This window comes from Amblyomma maculatum, chromosome 9 (assembly GCF_055883805.1).
Source record: "Amblyomma maculatum isolate TAMU_Amacu chromosome 9, ASM5588380v1, whole genome shotgun sequence".
Lineage (NCBI taxonomy): Eukaryota > Metazoa > Arthropoda > Arachnida > Ixodida > Ixodidae > Amblyomma > Amblyomma maculatum.
Window position 1 is genome coordinate 10,243,747 of NC_139352.1, and position 20,859 is coordinate 10,264,605.

Consider the following 20,859-nt stretch of genomic DNA (forward strand, 5'->3'; position numbering starts at 1 on the left):
AGAGTCAAACGGTTAGACTAGACTAGCGACGTTTTATTTGCGTAATACGATGCACATTTGCATTGCTGATAATCTTGACATGATCGCTGCCAGTGCTATTTTACGTTTTTTTTTTGAAATCACTCTTCTGTGGCTGTTATATTTGCTGATCAGCTTAATCGTGAAATTATGCATATAGTATGAGGTTTTTGTCCCTATTTTATAGTGTCACATCTCTACGTCATACTATATGTGGATCCAAACAATTTTCAGCATAGATTCTCAATACCGGACTGGTTATTACTCAGCGGTATCAACATCAGGCTTCTAGCGAGAGGAAGCGCCATCTAGCAGTGGTGTCAGTTGACTAGATGGTTTTCATTTCGACGGCATTTCGCCGCGCTGTCCTTTTGACCATGGTAACTACGGTGCTCGTGACACATGTGACTGTAATCAGGGCAAACACACGCAGCATAATGTCAAGTTCGCGGAAGCAGCACTTGACACTTTGCACGGTTCTCCCACGATCCTCCCCAGCCATGCTGGCCACAGCCTACGGCTAGTTTGTGAAAGTTTGACGAGCATTCCTGAGCAGCTTGTCAGTTGCACTTTCAAGAAATACGGAAAAGCGAATGTGTTTATAGGTGCTGAAAAAGAGGTTCTATGACTGAATGTGTCTAACAAGGAACTCTGGGCAGACAATACACTGGACGACGAATGCTGAAATACCGAATCTGCAAACACTTTCTTGGAAACACATGGTGCGAACAGGAGGGAGCACAGTGCTTACTCAAGCTGGAGGCAGCGTGCTGGTTTACAGCAACTGAAGGACCATGTGACAACTTATGCAACTGCAGGGGGACTGAGCTAGCTCTTCTCACGGAGCATGAAATTCTCTGATCAAGCGTGTCTGCTCGAGAAGGGGAGCAAACCAGCACTAGCACATGAATGTGCATGGCCCTATTCAATGCCTGGCTTGGGGTAGTGTTGGACGTGCAAGCACAGGGCACATGCCCCTTGCGAAGTGCGGGTGAAATGCAGTGCAAACAAAAGCTTTTGCAAATCTTGCTACACTCACATTATTCGTGGATGAAAACTTTTTTCCCCTTTGTTTTCCCAGAATGGGACCTCATATATGCGGGTTTTTACGGTAGCTATTCTGTACTATGTCCTTGCTTACTTTTGCTTGACACTTCCTTGTTACTTTCATGTTTTTCTTTCATCGTAGTTATTTGATAGAAGCGGTCAGCATACTCTCATTGTCTGTGCGACTTCCTTTTCCTCACTACGCTTTGTAATCTCTTTGAAGGCTCATTGAAACTGATTCTTGTTTTTCAGGTGGGAAGCCATAAGTGGAGGCCAGCATCATGCTCTTCTGCTGAGTGAGGAGGGCTTGGTGTTCTCGATGGGCCGCAAGGAGTACGGCCGGCTTGGCCTTGGTGCTGCTAACCCGCCTGACAAAGACGACCAGAAGACCCCCCAACAGGTGCCCGGCCTCTCGAACTGCACGGAGATCTCCTGCGGCGAGGCAGTCTCTTTCGCTGTCGACGGAGAAGGTAAGCTTCCATTCTCTCTCTCTTTCTTTACTCCTGCGTAGCAAGTTTAGTTGAACTGTAGTGTATTTTATCGCTGAGCTGCTCATTTGTAAGGATCCAGCAATTGTTTTAAGAAAATGTTTCAAGTGGTAACTGTCGAACGGTATTCCACAGAGGGATTTATGTGTTAGACAAGCCTAGAAGGGACCCACCAATCTGTGCTGGCATGAAGTCTCATCAGCAGCATGGCCTTATTTCAGTCACAGGCTGCATAGTTGCGTCCCTTCCAAGATGTGCTCACTCTTTTGATTTGTTGTTGAAATGCAGCTGGCACTGTGCAACGTTTGCACTATGCCTGTAAAGTGCAAGGCTAAAGACTGGCAACTTTGGCAACCATAGGTGTCATCATGCCCCAAGCCAGTCTCTTTCTGAGCCTCAACATTCAGTTTGTTGATGTTGCAGCTAACAGTGCAAGCATAACGGGAACTTTGAACCTGGTGGATCTTGACCTGTATGCTTACACTGCGTCCATTTAGCATAATGGAGCACTGTCTGCAGGAGGATATGTGTATAGACATAGAATAATCTTCCTTCCGATGCTAAAGGTCATGGATCAAAGCATTTGATGGAAGTGTGAAAATTGCCGTCGCACAGTTTTAGTTTTGAAAGGGAAATGATTTTAGTGCTGCTCTAAAGAAATTGCATACCACCTAGCTGTTCAGAGTAACTGGTAACTGTGTGGCATTTTATTAGTCTGGACAGGTTAGCAGTGGCATTATGTGTGATTAAAGGTGTTTCTTTGCTGCCTGCATGGCATTTGTACCACTGCAGTTCCAACAGCCTGCCTGTGTGCGAACTAGTTTGGCTATTTCAGTCTCATTCACTCGAATGTGCTTCTGTGTTTACTTCAGCTACACAAACCTGAACCACTTTGTTATCAATGACTGATACATAGTAAACTAACTTAAAGGTGGGTGTCGAGGCAGAAGGGGACAGTAGTCTTGGGCTATACTATATGTAGTACAGTTGTCGGGTTCGCGTGTATGCAGTGGGGGCACGTGAAGTAAGCGGCGGAGACACCATATGGGTCAAGTAAGGGTGACCTCGCTTACCTAATGCTGACTTGACCCAGTCCTGTTGAGTCCATGTATATAGAGGTTATATAATGAAGTCCTACTTGCAGCCGAAAATTTTGTTAACACCCAAATGCGTGCAGCAATACAAATTCTTGATTTATCGCGTGTGAGCTACAGCAGGGCTGCGAAGCACGCAGTAGTAGAGGGCTGCGGTTAAATTGCGAAGTCAAAATATGGCATAAAACTTCTTAAATTGCGAAAAGTTGGGGAATTAAAAAATGCTTTACATTGAGGTTTGTTACCTCAAGGCTCAACTATATTTATTAAACCATATTTAGTTGAGTTCATAATGACCTCCCCCACACACACAGGCACACACACTTTTGGCATTGAGAATTAATTTTTTTTTTTATGTGTTAGCTTTTTGTAGAGAGTTCCTCTGTTTTACGTCGGCGTTGGTGGAGTCAGGAATGCAGATCTTGGCGACATACCAATAACATCATACCGGATTTATCCTTTGACCAGAGTTCCTGCACTGATGACCGTTTCAGTGAACTTGGTGGAGTGCCAGTATCCTCTATGCCCGGCTGTGCCAGTGTCTGCTTAGAAAGCTTGGTGTTAAGCATATTTCGCTTCATTCTGCCGTGATTGGCTGGTATACAATCTGCTGTCACAAAGTCATCAGATTGCGCTGCGGTAATAAGCGTACCAGCCTTGTCTTGTTTTAGTGAATCGTCTTGGCCTACCTATAATAAGACATGTTTTGAAGTGAGCAATGCAGAAAACTGGTGCTATGGTTGAGGCTGGCTGCATGCTTTTGTTGAAGGATGGATGACCAGGTGCAAGAAAAGGTTGAGTTTCGCAAAACAAAAAAGAAGAGAGAGAATCTGTCGAAATTCGCTCTGTAATGAACCCTCTCCATGAACTGATTTCACCTTTTTCTTGTATAAAAAAAATAAGCTGATTCACCTCAGCGGGACTCGGGAAATGATCCGCATTAAAAAAAGACCAAAAAACTTTTGAACTTAAAAAAAAAAAAAACACTTTTCAGCTACAAACCGGCATTACAAATCACGAACTTCGTTTTGTTTATGTTATATCTATGTTATCACGAAGATGTTTCATTTATGTGTCGATAATAGAGAGTTAAAGTCATTAAGGCATAGCGTGATCTGCTACTGTGATCTGCTTCCACACATTGCCCATGCATGCGCACTAGCACAATCCGATACGGTGGGCGGGGCTGTCAGTTTGCACGCATACTGATTAGTGCTGATGCGGTTAGCGTGTGTGCTGCCGGGAATCATGCAACACACTCAAGGCGATCACTGCATGTGCGTGGAGCCCCAAAGAAGTGGGTTGGGCTAAGCTGTAACCACTATTACCCTCCGGTTAGAATATCTCTGCCAGTCATGCTTTCGTCACGTCCATGCCACTTCACAACGCTCCGTGATGCAATTGCAGGTTCCTTTTCCACTTTTCCTCATGAGTGGCAGTGTCTGAGTGAGTCGCGGCGGACAGTGCTCGCGTTCCATTTTCAGTTCTTTTGCGCACTCTTTGTAAGCTACCGCGATGAAAACAATGAGCTTTCCCTTACTGCCACTGCCTGAAATGGCAACAATGAATAGAGGGCCAAACTAGTCCGTGCAAATGACTGCTTCGCCTAGCTTTCACGGCCTCGTAAAAGCGGCTGTTCGCGACAAATATGCCCGCTCTCGTCTGTCATGCCGAAAAAATGAACCTTCGGCCGGGGGAAAAAAAACAAACAAAACAAAACCAATCTCTACAGTATTGCTGGTGCCAAATTTGGTCTGAGTTTTTGGTTGTGAAAATGTACACGTTCCTATGAGGCATGTGACGGTTCCTGAGTGAAGTCCAAAATGTTGCGCAAGTTTGAATTATTGGAGTCCGAAAAATCTGTTGGCTACTGTAATGTCCGCGGTATGTGCTTTGAGTACCTTGAGCAAACCTAGGAGGCTTTGTCTCTTGATTTTCTTTTGTACTAGTAGCTGTTTTTATGCTTATTTCTTTTCTATGGACTTTGGCTTAAGTTTGTTTTTTACTCTTTATTTGCAGGACGCCTGCACTCGTGGGGCTTCGGCACGAATGGCCAGCTGGGCCATGGGGAGGATGAAGACGTGTTTGAACCTAAAGTCGTTGTTGGAAAGCTGGCGGGGAAGAAGACACTCGTCGTGTCTGGTGGGGGCCAGCACGCTGTAATTTTAGCTTCGTGACACACCTAGCAGGATAGTTTTCCTTTAACCGATTTTAAACTTTGTACAAAGAAGACACTCGTCGTGTCTGGTGGGGGCCAGCACGCTGTAATTTTAGCTTCGTGACACACCTAGCAGGATAGTTTTCCTTTAACCGACTTTAAACTTTGTACAAAAAAATTAGAGGGGTTCAACGCTGCTGAAACAAATGTGAAGCGAAAGTTTTGGCTGCCGTGGCCCAGTTAATTAAGCCGTATGAATGTGCCTGTGTGGCATAGGGGTAACATGAATTCTAATTTCGTGGCAGGCTGATTCTAATGTCACCCTTCCACATGAAAGGAGAGGCCCAAGTTGGCACTCTTTCAAGCATCAGCGAAATGAGTGTGAAATGCTCAAGGATAGCGTAGTGTAGCTTTCGCTGCAAAAAACCTTTTGTTTTTGTCAGAAGCAATGTGTTGTGAAATTCGGTCGTGTTGTCTCCTGCTGTCTTGTTTCCGCAGAAGGCCCGAGGGCCTTTAAGGCAACCAAGAATTGAGTCAATGCTCGTTGTGATGGAGCCTTGCAGGTATGTTTAAAATGCACTAAATCGACTGAACAGGCTAATGGTTTCAGGATTTCAGTGCTTCGCAGCCTGCCTTGGTGCTTGGAAACACCACCCTTGAACCTCATTTTCTTGATCTGTCTAAAACTTCTATAGTTATAATATATTTACGACCACTGTCGCTGGTTTGTATAATTTATAGGGTTTAATGTCTAAAAGCAACTACTGAGAATGCCATAGCAGAATGCGCCAGATAATTTCGGCCACCTAGGGTGGTTTACCTTAACCAATGTTCTGGTAGACCTTAAGTGGGGAAGGGGGATATGTGGAATAGCAAAAACCTTGGATTTGAAAAACAAACATTATTTAAACAATTTTTTTCCCCTCAAAATGGTCCAGAACAGAGTTTAGATTTTGTTACCATAAGCAGCATAAAACTGGCTGAAATCTCCACGACAATGGATTAATTTTCCAGCTTGATGACTCCTCTTTTGGACAGCGAGACAGCCAGAATTCTGCTGAACTGGTGCTCTGTTCATGTACTAACGAGATTCAGTCCGTACAAATGCATGAACCATTCTTTAAACCTTGCAGAGCATACTAAGATAAACATTTTTCTCAATGCCCCTGGTATACTTATTGAGAGATTAATTGGCTGACTACTTGTTTCTGGTCATCCTTGATGTAAGGTCAGCTCGTTTTTGTATTTTATACTATTAGGCCTTACACCGTTTGCCACGAACTTAAGTAGTTCTTTGGTTATTCCTGCGCAGTCAGTGCATGCAATCTGACATGCTAACAGTGCTTCTATCAGTTGGTTTATTGGATTTATAATCATCCCTCAATTCAGCCTTTTGTATATCTTTGAATTGTTCTTGATTTAATGCCAGTTGAAGTTTTAGTTCCTCTTTCCTATTCCATATTCCTACATATAACTTTATATGCTCTGTGTTAGCAATTCTGGGCTTTTATGTCTTTTAGTGGCTTTGCTTATTTTCAAACCGTTAACGGTCAACTGCAGTGATATTTTACTTAAGCTACAATCCCTAGTAATATGATTAGGGAGCACTAAAACCAATCATAACGAGGTTTTATGCTTCTTAGAACAGTATTTCTGCAGTCACGAGCTTTTTAAAAGGTTTTATAGCAGCCAATAGTATGTGCACCTGGCAGTGTGTTGCGGAGTTGGGCAACTTACTAGACATCAAACAATTCCAGGTGGTAGAAATTCCTGGAGCCACTGACTACAACTTCTCTCACAGCCTGAGCCACTTTGGGATGTTACAACCCTATAAACTAAAGTTTTGCTCTACCCTAGCTCTCTCCATTTTTCCAGTTGTCCTGTTATGCCCAGCAGATGCCTATTTGTTGTAATACGCACTCTTTTTTTTTATATATTCGCTAGGATACTAGCCTTAACAGTCGTTAACAGCTTTGTATGGGTTACTGCATGTTCATTTTACCGAAGATGCAGTGTTGCTAGAGGCAGCTCAGCATGGCTGTTGCGTTTTGCCAACACTTACAACCTGTGGTCATATTTGTACCATGTCCACAGCACAGTGGTAATAGAACAATTCATGAGTGGAATTCTGATGCCTTGAATACTTCTGGCTTCCTGGTATCCATTGATTGTTTTGTTCGAATGGGTGACTAAGCCTTGTTGGCTACAAATGCTGTTTAGTTGTCAAAAAGTGTTGGCGTGCATTAGTTTGTTCAGTTTGCTTCCTTTGTCTTAATTATTACTGCAAATAGATGAAGCCCAGACAAATTGCAGGCTTGGCAATGAATTTGAGCACATCTACAAACATTACATTGAAACTTTGTATGAAGTACAGATGAGTGCAGGATTGTGCTTCCATTCACTGTTCACATTTGCCCCGTCGAAGTGGCGTAGTGGTTACGGCGCTCGACTACTGTTTCCAACGATGCGGAGTCGAATCCTGGCCTCGGTGGCAGCTTTTCAATGCAGGTGAAAAGCAAGGCACCTGTGTGCTGTTCAATGTCAGTGGATGTTAAAGAACTCAAGGTGGTTGAAATTTCCGGAGTCGCTTTGGGACATTAAACCTCTCAAACCAAACCAACTGTTCACACCTCATGATGAGATCTGTTTGAGGTTGTGCAGTTTACGTTTCGGCTGCTCACCTGCCACAAAATGGCAGAGTGCTGCTTACAAAGAGGATGCTGACAGATAAATTTAATCAGGTCGACAAAAACAGAGACTTGTGCGTAATCTTTGAAAGCTTCTCTATGTATGCCAGGGTTGGCAAAGGGGGTCCATTGCCCTCTAATCACTGAAGGAGGTGACACACACGTAATTCCGCATATCATAAGCCACTTTGTGAGGACACCTGCAGTAGGTAATTATTATGCACCTCTTTATCGGGTTTAAAAATCCCACTGCAGAGTTTCAGCGGCCACACTGGGTGGTCCCACTATAGAAGAGGCATTTGATTTCTCCCTTCGAGATTCCTGCAATGCAAGGCATCATTTCTGTGTATTCAATTTCTACATTAATGTCGTGTTCTGTTGCAGTTGCACCTGTTAGCATTGTTGATAACAGTTCCATGGGAATGAGCTTGGCCTGTCAAGCCATAACTGTTTTCGAAGTTGCAACTCGGGGCTCCAAAAAAAAGCAGCACATTCACTGTACACTTGGTTTTCATTGTCCTATGTAAGAAACTAACAACTGACCGACTCTTGTCTTCAGATTAGGTTGGAAATGAAAAGATTTTGCCTCTTACTTTAAGAAACGAGCATTGCAGTATATAAGAAACCTGAATTTACAATCTTAATTTAACATCGGAAACCACACAAAACAGCCTGAAGTGCTATCCTGCAGTGAAACCTTGTCCTTTTAGCTGTACGCTCCAATTGGTGTACGCAACACCAATGGAGTGCACTCAGAGCTTTTCCCCGAATGGCACTTTTGTGTTTCGCAGTTTTTGGTTGCAAAAGATGTCGTGGTCTGCTGAAACCCTTATCACTTGGGCACATTTCACTGTCATAATGGCTGAGCCCGTGGAAGCCAATATGGACGCAAACTACAGTAAAACTGTAATTAAATTCTGGCAAGTGGGACAATATTAGTTACCGGTTCATCACTTTTGTCAGCGTATGTGAAATTACCATTGTAAGAGCTATGTTAACTGGATGGCAGTTAGACTGCGAAATCTGCCTCTGAGGCCAAGAAGGAAATGGTTGACAGGCACGCATGACTCCCAACACCCCCGATAATGGCGCATTGTGTGGTGGCTGGTCGTCTCAAGTCCCTGAATGGCCTTGAGGAGCGGAATGTGCGCTTGCAACACACCTAAAATGGTTGCTCACTCCTGGTCTTATTTGAAGAAGGGTGTGTATGGTGTAACATGCGTGAAGGCACCGTGGATTGATGGTATATGGAGTCCACTAACAGCTGCTGTATGTGTTAGAACCGTGTAGCGGGTGTCCCGTTAAGAAATTCTACCAAAGGAGAAACCATTACGGACACGGTGGCTTGGGCAAGTGCCCTTGCAGCGGGCCTAGCAAGCGTTCAGTGGCGGCCCGAGTAATTAAGACACTAAAGGGCCACTGACTTGGGTATGGCATTTTAAAGAATCATTCATTTTAAACCAGCCAAAAGATGAGACAAGCCCAAAGCGTCGACCAGCTATCGGAGATAGTCGTTGCAAAATATCACAGCGATGTGCGAGCCAGAAAGCGACAAAAATGCAAATCAAGGCACTCTCATGCTTCCCTTCGAAAGCCAGTTTCCTTGCTCTCTACTCTGGCCGCCCTTCCTGCATAGTGACGTCGAAACAGTTTTTCTGAGGACTATATCGAAACCGTGGACTAAGTCGCTCATTGCACGCTTCTCTCTCGCCCGTTTCATTGTCGTGCACGTGGTGTCCCTGCTTCGAGACTGCTCTGTGTGCTACGCTGTTCCTAAAGCCTTGCTACGGACACCACGCCTCCTAGATGGTTAGGCAGGAGAAAGAAAGCCATCTGAGAGGGAACGGGAGGAGAGAAACACCACCGAATTGGTTGATTGGGGTGGCTGTAATTGCGCTATAGCAGTTTTGGGAAATCGAGGAGCAAGGAAATGAACACTGCCCTCGGCATCTCGAATTCATTCCTGATTACTGTGATTTTCACCTAACCTAGCCAGCTTATATGGTTCTATAATTTTCTTGATGTGCCTTTATATGCATCGTTGATTTCAGCCATCCAGCTGCCACCAGTGGGCTGCTTTATTTTGCTTTTTACAACCAGTTTCTTTTGTCGATGCATTCTCACCTGAAATAACTTCGTCTTCTTTGCCTCTTGGCATTTCCTTGAACCTACGGTCTCTGTTCGATGGCTTCCTTTCTTTCTATACCAGCAGTTTGCTACTTTTACTTCCTTAAATTTCTTACTTATGAGTGGTTTTACCTGATTAGTATACCATTTTGCCATGCGGCGGTTCTCTATTGCTTCCTCTCTACCTGCTGCTATTAGCACTATTTGTTTGTCATTTAATTGTGCTTTTCTTTTGTCTTACCTGTATTTCTTTTGTCTTACCTGCAGGCTAATACGTTTATGATCATTTCCCAGACAGCACACCCCCTCACTATCTATTTCCATCTTCGTGAGCTTGCATTACATTCCCTGCGACATTGGTCAGTGGTCGTCTCCTTGTTCCGAAATTCCTGTGTGACTTGTCCCCCACGTTTAGTTTCTCCGTTTGCGATAAGCAGGTCGTGCCGCTCACAGAAGTCTAGCAACTTCCCGTTTTAATCGAGATCCTCGATGCTTCTGTTGGAGTCTCCCAATAGAATAATATGGGCATCGTCTCCAAACTTGTTTATATAGCCTGTAAGTGTCAGTGTTGTTACGCGGAAATGCGGTGGGCACAGTCAAGCGTCACCATTCCTTATGTGCACACAGGACAAAGGTGGTTGCTGACCTCGAGGTATTCGTGCAGGGCTAGGTGGCCAGCATCTACAGCGGTTGTTGGAATGGCAGGTGAACAATGTCTAGCGACTGATGCGTCGAAGTTGTACGAACAAAGCCTGCGTATGGCAAAAGGGAAATGCACCTGCTTGGAGGGGGTCGTTTCAGCGACAAAAGCAAGGGTGAAGGCCTCTGACTGTCACATATTGTATACGCAAAACGACAACAGCAAATTAGTATTGTCATCCGTGGCGTTGGTGTGACCAGATGCACAGTGCTAGCGTGTAGGCGACATGAGGTTACGAAGGGAAGCGTAGAGAATATTGAGTATTTGGTTGTTTGTTGTTTCCTCCCTCTGTAAGAGAGGGGCCTGCGTACAAGTTAAGGTAGGTTAATATGGTTACTGGGGTCGCTGCCATTTGTATGCTTTGATTTTGTTGCTATTTGCTTGCGTATGTGTCTCGGGAAAGAGTGGTTAGTTATAGGAATGTCGGAAGGAGTGTGGTAAGCAGAAAGCAACCAATCGTGATGACGCTTGCTGCAATTGGCTATTATTTAAATGTGGGCTGGACCCCGAGGGCATTAAAACTGAGCCAAAGGTCCCTGTCTGGAGTTCTGTGCTATGGCTTAACTCATCTTTGGCTAGTCTGAGCTAGCCAGATCCATGTGTAACCAAACCTTGTTGTATATATTGTGAAGTTTTTTTGCATAAACTTCAGTTCATCTCTTCATTCATCTCGTCAAGTGGCGTCATCTTCCATTATCGTCGTCTTTAGCATCACCATCATGAATAAGACCTGAAATTTACTTAGCCGTTGAGACACTCAATCAGATTCTTGTTTTCCTACCTGCATTTATTCAATGTCCCTAAACTAAGCGCCCCCTTTTTTTTGGAGAATTTCGTAGAGGGAGAAAGGCGGACGGGCGCTTCATTTCGCCATGTATGCAAAATTTTTTTAGAAAAATGCATTATCCCAAAGGACATTTTCGATGTGCAAATCTCGTGAAAGGAGCGATTAATGTTAAATGTGTAAAATGTGGAGCAAACAGCATAGCGATGTTTCTGTGCACGTGGAGGGCACGTGTGTCGCAGGTGATATGACCCCGAAATGGGCATCACATGCGATGTCAATTTTGGGGTAGTTGACAATTTTTCAGGTTTTCTGACAATAAATTGACTTTCACTGTTAATGAGGAATGCTATAGTTTTAGATTTTCGGCAAAAGTCTATTAATCTTGTCAACACACCGTTTCTGACGCACATGATGCATTTATATTTGGCTCGTGGTAGAGCATATGAGCGCAGTTCAGCATGCTAGCTGCGGCATTCTAGTTTGCACGTTCATGCATATACGCTCAGTAACATTGCATACATGGAGCCCGGAGACTATATGTTCCTTTGGATTGCTATTAACGATTGCGGGGAAACACCATAAGATTAAAGACCCCATTTTATTTTTGTCCTCGGGTATGCTCCTGCACAATTATGCAGGCATGCTTTTGGTGTAATTATTAATGCGTAAGCATTGTATGGCTATATGTAGGCAGGTTTCGCGTGGCCATGACTTTGTCAGCACTGTAAAACAGGAACTATTTGGTATATTGAAAAACGAATGGTACCATCAGGTTGAGTGTCAAGGAAAGGTATGCAAGTGATAAAATGGTTGACATGTGTTAATTAGTTAAATAATCAGGACCTAGTTAAGTCAATCAGACATCTAAATAGCCGGAAAAGGTATTTTCGACGTCCAAAAGGGGTCACGTGGTACTCGACTTTCGGTGACGTAGGCGGAACTTCCGGTGGCGGGACATTTTGGAATGTTTGAACGTGAACTAGCGAGAAAGGGCGTGATTTGCTTGCAGAAATGGGCGGGAATGGTTAGAAAGTTTGTAAAGAAAGGTAATCAACCAACTGCAGCCTGAAAATTCCCGAGAGCACTGCAGAAGCTGCAGTGCAGAAATGCGAAAGCCCAGTGCGAAAGCTGCAGTGCAGAAATGCTGCACACGGTACATAGCGCGACCCTTGTCGAACACAGCGTTCCGTCGAACGCATCAAAGATCACTGGCGTTCTATAATTGGCTTGCAGGGAAGGGAAGGCGTAGTATCTGTCACTCGCGGAATCCTGCTGACACATCTTTACTCCGCCGGGGTGTTGCAGTGGTAGGGCATTCGACTACTGTGCCCAAGGGTGCGGGATCGAATCCCACCCTCGGCGGCCGTTTTTTGATTGAGGCGAAAAGCGAGGCGTCTATGTGCTGTGCGATCGTGCACGTTAAAGATCCCCAGGTGGTAAAAATTTCCGGAGCCCTCCACTACGGCGAAATATCGATTTCGTTCACTTTATGGTAAATTGTAAACTTCCGAATCGTTGCAGTTTCAAACATTGCATGAGTTTTCATCGGAACAATCGTTCTCTGTGAACGCTTCGCATTGCTTCATAATAGTCTTGTGGAGATGAATCGCAGACGCACTCGTCGTGTCTCCACAAATATATTTTACGGGACCCGATGAGCCAGGCGGGAACGGAACAGTGAACCGCCGGCATTCAGTCCTGCAGCCACGAAGATCAATGTTTGCGAGCTTGGCATGCGTGCTGAGGCTGTCTTCTGCGGCCAGACCACGATAGCATGGTACAGGGCCCCCCGCTAGTGATGAAGCCATGGGCAAAGGGAATAACGAAAAGCGGATACTATGGGTGCGAATCGTACGCGGCGAGAACTGGCACGATCGGGAGGGTGGTTGGCGATGACGTCTGAGTCAAGGTGAGCCGGTTTAAGACGATCAACGGATGTATCCTCCCGGCCGTTGATGCGCAGTAGAAAGTGCTTAGGAGCACGCTGGAGCACCCGGAACGGACCATCGTATGATGGCCGTAAGGGTGGACATTCTCGTCAAATACGTGGAACGTGGATTTGACGAGAATGCTGGCGCTGCCGTGGTGGAACGACAGTGCTCATAGCGCTACGTAGACGGCAGGCGTAACCTGTGACGTCGGCAGGTGTGGGTGGCGAAGGCTTGAACCCACCAGGGACACGGAGAGTAGCGCCAAATTTTAGCTCTGTTGCACAGGTAGAAGAGTCACTGCGAAGTGCAGTGCGGAGACCAAGCAGGACGAAGGGTAGGCGCTCAATCCATGGTGAAGGGAAAGCGGACGCCATAAGTGAAGCTTTCAACTGCCGGTGAAAACTCTCAATGATATCGTTGGGAATCGGGTGGCAAGAGGTCTTCTTAATGTGATTGACGCCGAGGAGCTATAGGTTGGCAAATAATGTTGAGTGAAATTGACGACCTCGTAATGGTGGAAGGGACACCGGGGCGAGGGCGACCGATTGACATATCACATACAAGAGGATCTGCGTAGTCAGGGTGCAAGACGTCCTCAAATACTAGATAGGTGTCGAGCGTGCGAAGCCGTTCCAGCTTTGCACCGGCTCGTTGAGCAGCAGCCATAGCCGTGAAGTCGACGACTGGCCGTCCAGTCCATTATGCGTCGCGTCGCATTGAATTCAGCCCGAAAAAGAGCGTCGGCAACTAGGGCCCGCTCATTGAAGCTCATTGGTGCTTCACTGAGCGTGCCCTTGAACACAATAGGTCTATGCGCACCGGCACAGGTAGCAATTTACCTCTGCATTGCAAAAGCTGCGGATGTGGCCCCTGTCTGGAGGGACAAGACTGAAAGGGAGGTCATCGAGGCCTACCTAATCGCCAAAAAAGGTGACGACTGCGTCAGTTCGCCGTCACTATCGCTATCGAGACAGGAGATAGAGTATCTGGAAGGGCATGTTCGGGTTCCACAGTCGCTTTGATTCTGCCATAATGTGCTGTTGTATTTGCATTTTTCGCGATAGTGTTTTTGTTTTGTTGAGAGGCTATACTATAAGCCAGCTGTTTCGTGAATAAAACTAGTTGTAAGCCTGCGCCTTGTTTGTGCCTGTGTGTTTCCTACGTCCCGTCTTTTTCGCGCAGTTTTACTCGTTCGATTCCAGCCAACCTCTCTGCCTTTCCTTTCAATAAATCCATCTGTCTATCTATTTATTTTCTCCCATTATCTATTTTTTTTTAAGTTCTCCGCATCGCTCTCCTGTTTTTATCTCCCCAGTTCCCTTGGGGTACTCATCTGGAGTGCCAGCGAGTTCTTTTATTTTTCCCGAGTCGCTTTATTTGTCCCGAGACGTTAAACTATACAAACCAAACCAAGACATCCTATTTTTGCCAATTATATAATTCTATGGGCTCTTAAAAGTCGGGGTTTCGGACATGACGATTTTTGAAAGCAATCTTCACGGAAAATAGAGGGTACGCAGTGGTAGATGGAAGGAAAGAATGGTCAAATAAGTGAAAAGTGTGACGCGATAGTAGCCTGTGGCCATCAGGATTTTCCCGAGCTGAGAAATGAAAAGAGCAAAAGTAGGCGACAGCTCCTCCGAACGGAGAGTGCTGAAAACATAAAGACGCAATCCACCCATGCGCAGGTTGTGCACTGAAAAACAAAACAAATCTATACTTCCCATAAAAAGCCCAGTTTGTAACCTCGGTTGGTTGGTTGGTTCATAGGAAGGGAAAGGCGCAGTATCTGTCACACTTGCTCTGAACCGCGCCGTAAGGGAAGGGATGAAGGTGGATAGAGAGAAAGGGGAGCCGTAGTGGAGGGCTACGGAGTAGTTTCGACCACCTGCGGATCTTTAACGTGCGCTGACATCGCACAGCACACGGACGCCACTTCGTTTCGCCTCCATCGAAACGCAGCCGCCGAGGCCGGGATTCGATCCCGGGAACTCCGGCACAGTAGTCGGGCGTCTTACCACTGCACCACCCCGGCGGGGCCGTTCAAACTTTTTGACAGGAGTCTCGTCTATCGCCTTCCTAAATTTTACAGTATCACTGAAATTGTAACCATTCGAGGTTTGCTCTCCCGTGCGCTTTATAATCTGCCCTTGCTGGTTTATTCTCGTTTCCCTTCTACTTTACCAGGTGGTCGAAATTGATCCGTAGCCCTCCACTACGGCTCCTCTTTCTCTTTCTCTTTCCATTTCACTCCCACCTTTTCCTTTCCTTTACGGCGCGGTTGAGGTGTCTACAGAAAATAAGTGAGACAGTTACCGCGCCTTTCTCTTCCTATAAATCAATCAATCAATCAATCAATCAATCAATCAATCAATCAATGTTTTTTATCAATTGGCACAGTTGAGTTGCTCTGCCTCCGCATTCTTAGCAGATTACCCGGTGTGCATGTGTGTACGTGCCATTTGACGTAAAGCAAACAACAACACGCATAGACGTGACGCTATTTTCCAGCTGTAACCTTGAAGAACTCAATGGTGACCGGTATCTGCGCGCATATAAAGGCGAGGAGGAAGGAGTACAAAGAGAAGAGCACATTTTCAGCGTACAGTATGACAAAAGATGATGGGTAGAAACAGGCAGACTAGCAGCTGGCACAAGCTTGTTTCATTGCCAAATACAGGCAGATTTTTTAGTTTTTAGCCGTTTACAAGCTTGTATCTGCAGAACATCGAGAAATATGTCTGTGTGTTCTGCGCAGTCGTGTGTTAGATCAAAGCAGACATCATATACGAGCTAAAGCTTGATGTTTAGGCGATGGAATAACAAATAACTATTTTTTATTTTATTTTAAGGGGCAGTGTTGAGGAACTAAGGCTGTCTACATCAAAGGTGGGCCCCGTTTCTAAATTCTTAATCGGCTGTGGGCGCAAATATCTCAAAATAACGGCTTGAGGGGCTAGTTGGTGCTGCATCGTATTCAGAAATGTGGCACAACAAACACAAACACAAGAGCAGATACACAACACACGCGCACAAAAATAAACTACCAATCAGAATCTGAAAACACTTCCTCTTCACACTCCTCCTCTTCTACACTCAGGTACATCTCATCTTCCTCTTCTTCTCATATTCCTCTTGTTTGCCAAGGGGATAGTGGCACTTCCTTCCTCGCAGACCATAAACATCGTCCAAACATTGGCAATCACCAATCTCATCTTCCTCTTCTTCCTCTTCTTTACCAAGGGGATAGTGGCACTTTCTTCCTCGCGCGTGTGTTGTGTATCTTGTCTTGTGTTTGTTGCGCCACATTTCTGAATACGACGCAAATATCTATTGTGAAGTGCGCATTTAAATTCGAGTTGACTTTCTCGCAATGTATATTTATACAATGACATTTTTACGCGTGGCAATGTTGAGCTCTTGAATGACGGCGATTGCCCAGGAGGGGGATTGGTCACCCATGTAAGAGTCAGAAGTAGGTATTGTACCTACTACGTGGTAAGATGAGAAAGTATCTATTTATATAATAGGATAGACAAAAGCCCTACTGACGAGGAAAATATATTGATCTCTTCCTCGGTAAGAAATTGAAGGCGAGAGCGCGGAATCGGCGCAACTAACGGAATCCTTCCAGAGGCGTTGATTTGTGAACTGCCGAGCGAACCGTCCCGCTGTTGAAGCACAGCCGAGTAGGTTAAAACAGTAGTAAAAGAGCCATAGATAATCCGTTACAAGGAATTTGAAGGAAAAGTTTTCGGAGCGAGGCGCAACGGCGAAATGAGATGCTAATGTTTCCTAAGCCATGGTAACTTCATAATGAAATACACAAACGGAGCCTGTTGCATACGAAATGCTGCAGACGCCATGCTCTGAATTTGCTTTGCTGGAAAGCAGACTCAACAGGCTTTTAAATGCGTAAAATAAAAATCATAAAGTTACATTGTTATAGATTTATTACGTCACCTAACCTTCAAACTATCACGTACGTAATGTCTGCCTTGCAGTAACATCCACCTGCACAGAAAACACACACCTCTAGTAGTATATTTGACATAAAAGTTTATAAACTGTTACAAAAAAACATGTATATAATGCTGCTTTTCGAGTGCGAAGGAAAGCTAAATGAGTGCAAAGTAATAAAAAATGAGATTCAAGGACACCGCCTTCAGTACAGCACTCTATTTATGAACCAATTGTTGGAACGCGGGAAGGTCTACTCGATCAAAATACAGCGAACCGAGGTACAAAACATAATTGATGTTGGGCTGTTAAATTTATCCAGATTCCGCTGGGTCGTCGTCCTCACTTTTCCACACGGGACACAGGGACACTGGAGTGTCACGTGGGCACTTGAATACTTTCCGGAATCTCTCAAGGTCCCGGAGAGCAAGGTTGACCCGTACGCTGGGCGGAAGACTGAGTCTATAGCGCATGCGCTCCTTCATCTGTGCCTCCTCGCTCTTGGGAACGCAGAAGCCGGCTGCGTAATTGACAAAGAACAACCGCCAGGCAGTTATGTTGGAGGAACGCTGTCCGAGTTGAGAGAGTGGAGCATGCGAGAAGCGTCTGAAAGCCACCGTTAGGGGCTTGATCACAGCGTTGTCAGCGAGAATATCTGCAAGGAAGTAGCGTACGTTGGCTGCGGATACGCGAAGCTTGTTAATGCCTTGCTCGTAGCGCTTCAGAAGACAATATTGGAGCTCGCGGAACCGGTCCTGTTTCCAGCTGGACCACTGGGCGTCGTCGAGCGAGGACAGAAACAGTGCTCGCGTCATGTCGGCTGCCAGAAGTGAGAACAGGGTGGAAGGGTAGTTAGCTCGCGCTACGAGCGCCGCAGAGGCCACGCTACTGGAAGTTAGATAGATCCCCGACGTCGACTCTGGAGAGCGCGTCCACATGACATCCAGGTCTGTCGATCGTTGGTCATGACGCGCATCGTACCCGGCGCCGTCCGAGCTTGACTCCCAGTACCTGTTCAGGGTGCCGGCGAGCAGCTTGCCGTAGTAGCGGACCAGGCTGCCTGGTCCGTACGTGACGTTCATGGGCGCGTAATACTGGTCAATGTCTTCTTCGCGCTCCTGACCCGCCAGGTATCCTACCTGCAGTGTCTTGAGTCGCCTGATGGCGGAAGAAACATCCACACTGCGCGTCCAAGCGGCGCCCTGACGGAATGTGCGCGCCAATGAGGACACCATGTTCTTGGTCGTGAGGTCCCACTGGCGGTCTAGGTCGGACGTCTTGGCGAGAATGTCCCGCAGGACCCACCGCATACCATGTGGAAAAAGCCGGCTCACCAGATGGAAGCAACTTTGGGTCCTAGCTTCTACGTGGTGTTGGAAACTCGGATAGCCCATGCGCATTAGGTCTCGCGGGATTGAGTCCTGCGGTAGGAGTGGAGCCATATGTGCGATTACATGGACACCGAGGAAATTGAGGACAGTTTGTGGTATAAGTTCACGCAGGATGGTGGGCAGCAGACTACTAATGTAGGCCTCGTTTAGGACCACAACTTCGTTTGCGTCATGTTGCCTTAGATAGGAAAGATAAGAGTCTACGCGAAACATAGGTAGCCTCAATGACGCTTCCAATGAATAGACGACGGGTTTTTTCCAGAAAGGCTTGAAGACAGGTTTCGATGCGTTCAAAAGCTGTGCTTCGAAGTTCATGACATCCTCTACCATGGTGCCGCTACGAGGCAGCGTCTTCCATAGGGTAAGTGTCTGTCGAATAATCTCTTTGTAGGGTAGCGATTCGTCAGTCTTCTGTATCGTGTACTGCACGAACAGAATGTTACTCGGCGCATCCAAGTGAAGCACATAAGAACCGTTGTCCGACAGCCTCCGCAGGAAAACGCGCACAATAGGAAAGATGGCCATTTGTCTGTCGATGAGCTTCAGGACGCTGTCAAGCTGGAAATGTTGCCTCGGTGGTTCGATGTAGGGCCAGTCCTCCAGACCGACGTCTCGAAGGACACCCCGTATACCATCCCACTGGCTGACTGCTTTCACCACTGCGTTTTTGAGGCAACCGTTCAGCACTAGGCTGGAATGGTCCAAGAAGTTGTGCTGGCCTTGAACACGATTCGCTGCTGCTGCAGCTGGCAGTGAGTGCGCGTGCTCTCGAAGGTACCTGCAATAAGATGTTGGCACCGAGATCACTTGTGCTGGACGCTATATTTACTGACCGTTTGCACTAAGGTATCCCAAAGTGGTTCAGTTAATGAGAAATGAGCACTTTAGGAATGATGTTTAAAAATTAGCCTCAAGAAGCATCTGCTTCGAGCCATGAGCCGCACGCGTCAGAATTTCTGCATGCATGACCATGATTTCCACGGCGTAATTTACTGCGGCTGTCGGTAACAATAAAACCGAAAACACACCACCCTGTTACCAACTGTCTTAGAACGGCGGTTTTGTTGCTTGATATCTGTCTCTGAAATATATTCTGGGAGTAAGCAAGTTAAGAAACAGTAAGCACCACAGATGGGTAAATCGGCAGCAGGCTTATAAATTTCAACCACGTGATGCGACTCATCCGGGGTGCATGCCAGACGACACTAATGACACCGCATTCTCCCGCTCAGCTGTCATATTGTAAAATCAGTTTATACTGCTTGTACCCTTTAAGCAACGAGTAAGCGTCTATTGGCTGTACTGTTGGCAAGACGTATAGTGAAAGTCTAGGATTTTATTAGTTTGCTTATGGCTGACGTACCTTGTAACCTCGTTAATCAGGAAGGCTTTCCCGGCCGCTCTGTAGGGCAGGTCATTATTTAGATCCCAAGCCTTCGAGCAGACGTACGCATAGAAATCGACGCATGGGTCAACGCTCACGTTCAGCTTTTCATTCACCAGTCGGCTCTCCCAGCGACATGCCTCGGTGTCGCATTCCAGTGGCGTCTCCTGTCCTCCGGGCGGCGCATTGGAGTCACCTTTTCCGGCCAAGTCGAAGGATCGCTTGCGGGTCGCACGTGGCTCCGAGAGCGAAGTCGCAGAAGATGGCACCTCGCTAACGTCAGCACCGCTCCTGCGCCTCCTCCCTGCGTTCCCTGGCGACAAGATATCTCCGTCGTCTTCGACTCTACGACGATGGCTGCTTGTGTTTGGGACTAATAAGACGCCCATGATGATCAGGAAGCTTACAACGAGCACAGAGACGGCAGTGACGAGTATGGCCTTCGTATTCACGGGCTGTGCATTGATTTCCTTCCACGCTTCGGATGCGCTGTCATTTTCGAGTTCGTCAAAGGGAGCTGTGGCATCGAATGACACGGGGGAGGTCTCATCCGGGCTTCTGTCGGTATATGCATCTCCTTCGCCAGCAGTGACCTCTTCGATTTTCGCGGACGTTTCTGCCGATTTTCTTGTTGGCAGTGACGAACTCTTCACTGCAGGTGCTGGTGCTCTTTCAGCTTTTTCTGTAAACAAGCCCGACCTTACGGATGTTGGATTGCTGGACGACCGCACTGTTTTGGCTGATGGCATCACCACTGTCGACCTCTTCGGCTCTGCTCGCTCCTCAACTGTAGTAAAGTGCTCTTGAGAATCATCTGCGTCGTTCTGTCTCGATTCAGATTTCGGAAGCTGTATACGATCTAGTTCGGGGAAGCGAGGGCAATTAGGGAACAAGGCGTGCTCGAGAAGGGGGCTCGGCATCTGCATACGCGGTCGGAGGTATGAGTAAGCTTTGGTACCTGTCACGTCATCCATTGCTGATGAAACGGCGGCTGTACTGAAGTGGCGCGACTCTCTTGATGCGCCGGTGAGCTTTGAGGGTGAAATACGCTCCGCCAAGGATGGCAAGAAATCTGACAGTTAAACCT

The 20,859-nt window shown here is 46.4% G+C and overlaps 2 protein-coding genes across 3 annotated transcripts in view; one reads left to right on the top strand and one right to left on the bottom strand.

Annotated features, from left to right (window-relative positions):
• Positions 1 to 14,270, top strand: part of LOC146178248 (regulator of chromosome condensation-like) — a 31,393-nt gene extending 17,123 nt beyond the window's left edge. Inside the window, exons 6-7 of one of the 2 annotated variants that reach the window (XM_084578053.1) lie at positions 1,318 to 1,535; positions 4,667 to 14,270. In XM_084578053.1, coding sequence (XP_084434179.1) covers positions 1,318 to 1,535; positions 4,667 to 4,824 — 376 coding nt within the window. In that variant the 3' untranslated portion in view covers positions 4,825 to 14,270. The remainder of the gene's footprint in view (positions 1 to 1,317; positions 1,536 to 4,666) is intronic. The other variant, XM_084578052.1, reaches the window with a different exon arrangement.
• A 3,041-nt stretch (positions 14,271 to 17,311) lies between these two features.
• On the bottom strand, positions 17,312 to 20,521 carry LOC146178249 (neprilysin-1-like). Its single transcript, XM_084579661.1, has 2 exons — positions 19,752 to 20,521; positions 17,312 to 19,166 (listed from the first exon to the last, which is right to left on the bottom strand). Exons 1-2 carry the CDS (start codon positions 20,519 to 20,521, stop codon positions 17,312 to 17,314), a joined length of 2,625 nt encoding a protein of 874 aa, XP_084435787.1.
• Positions 20,522 to 20,859: the final 338 nt, after the last annotated feature.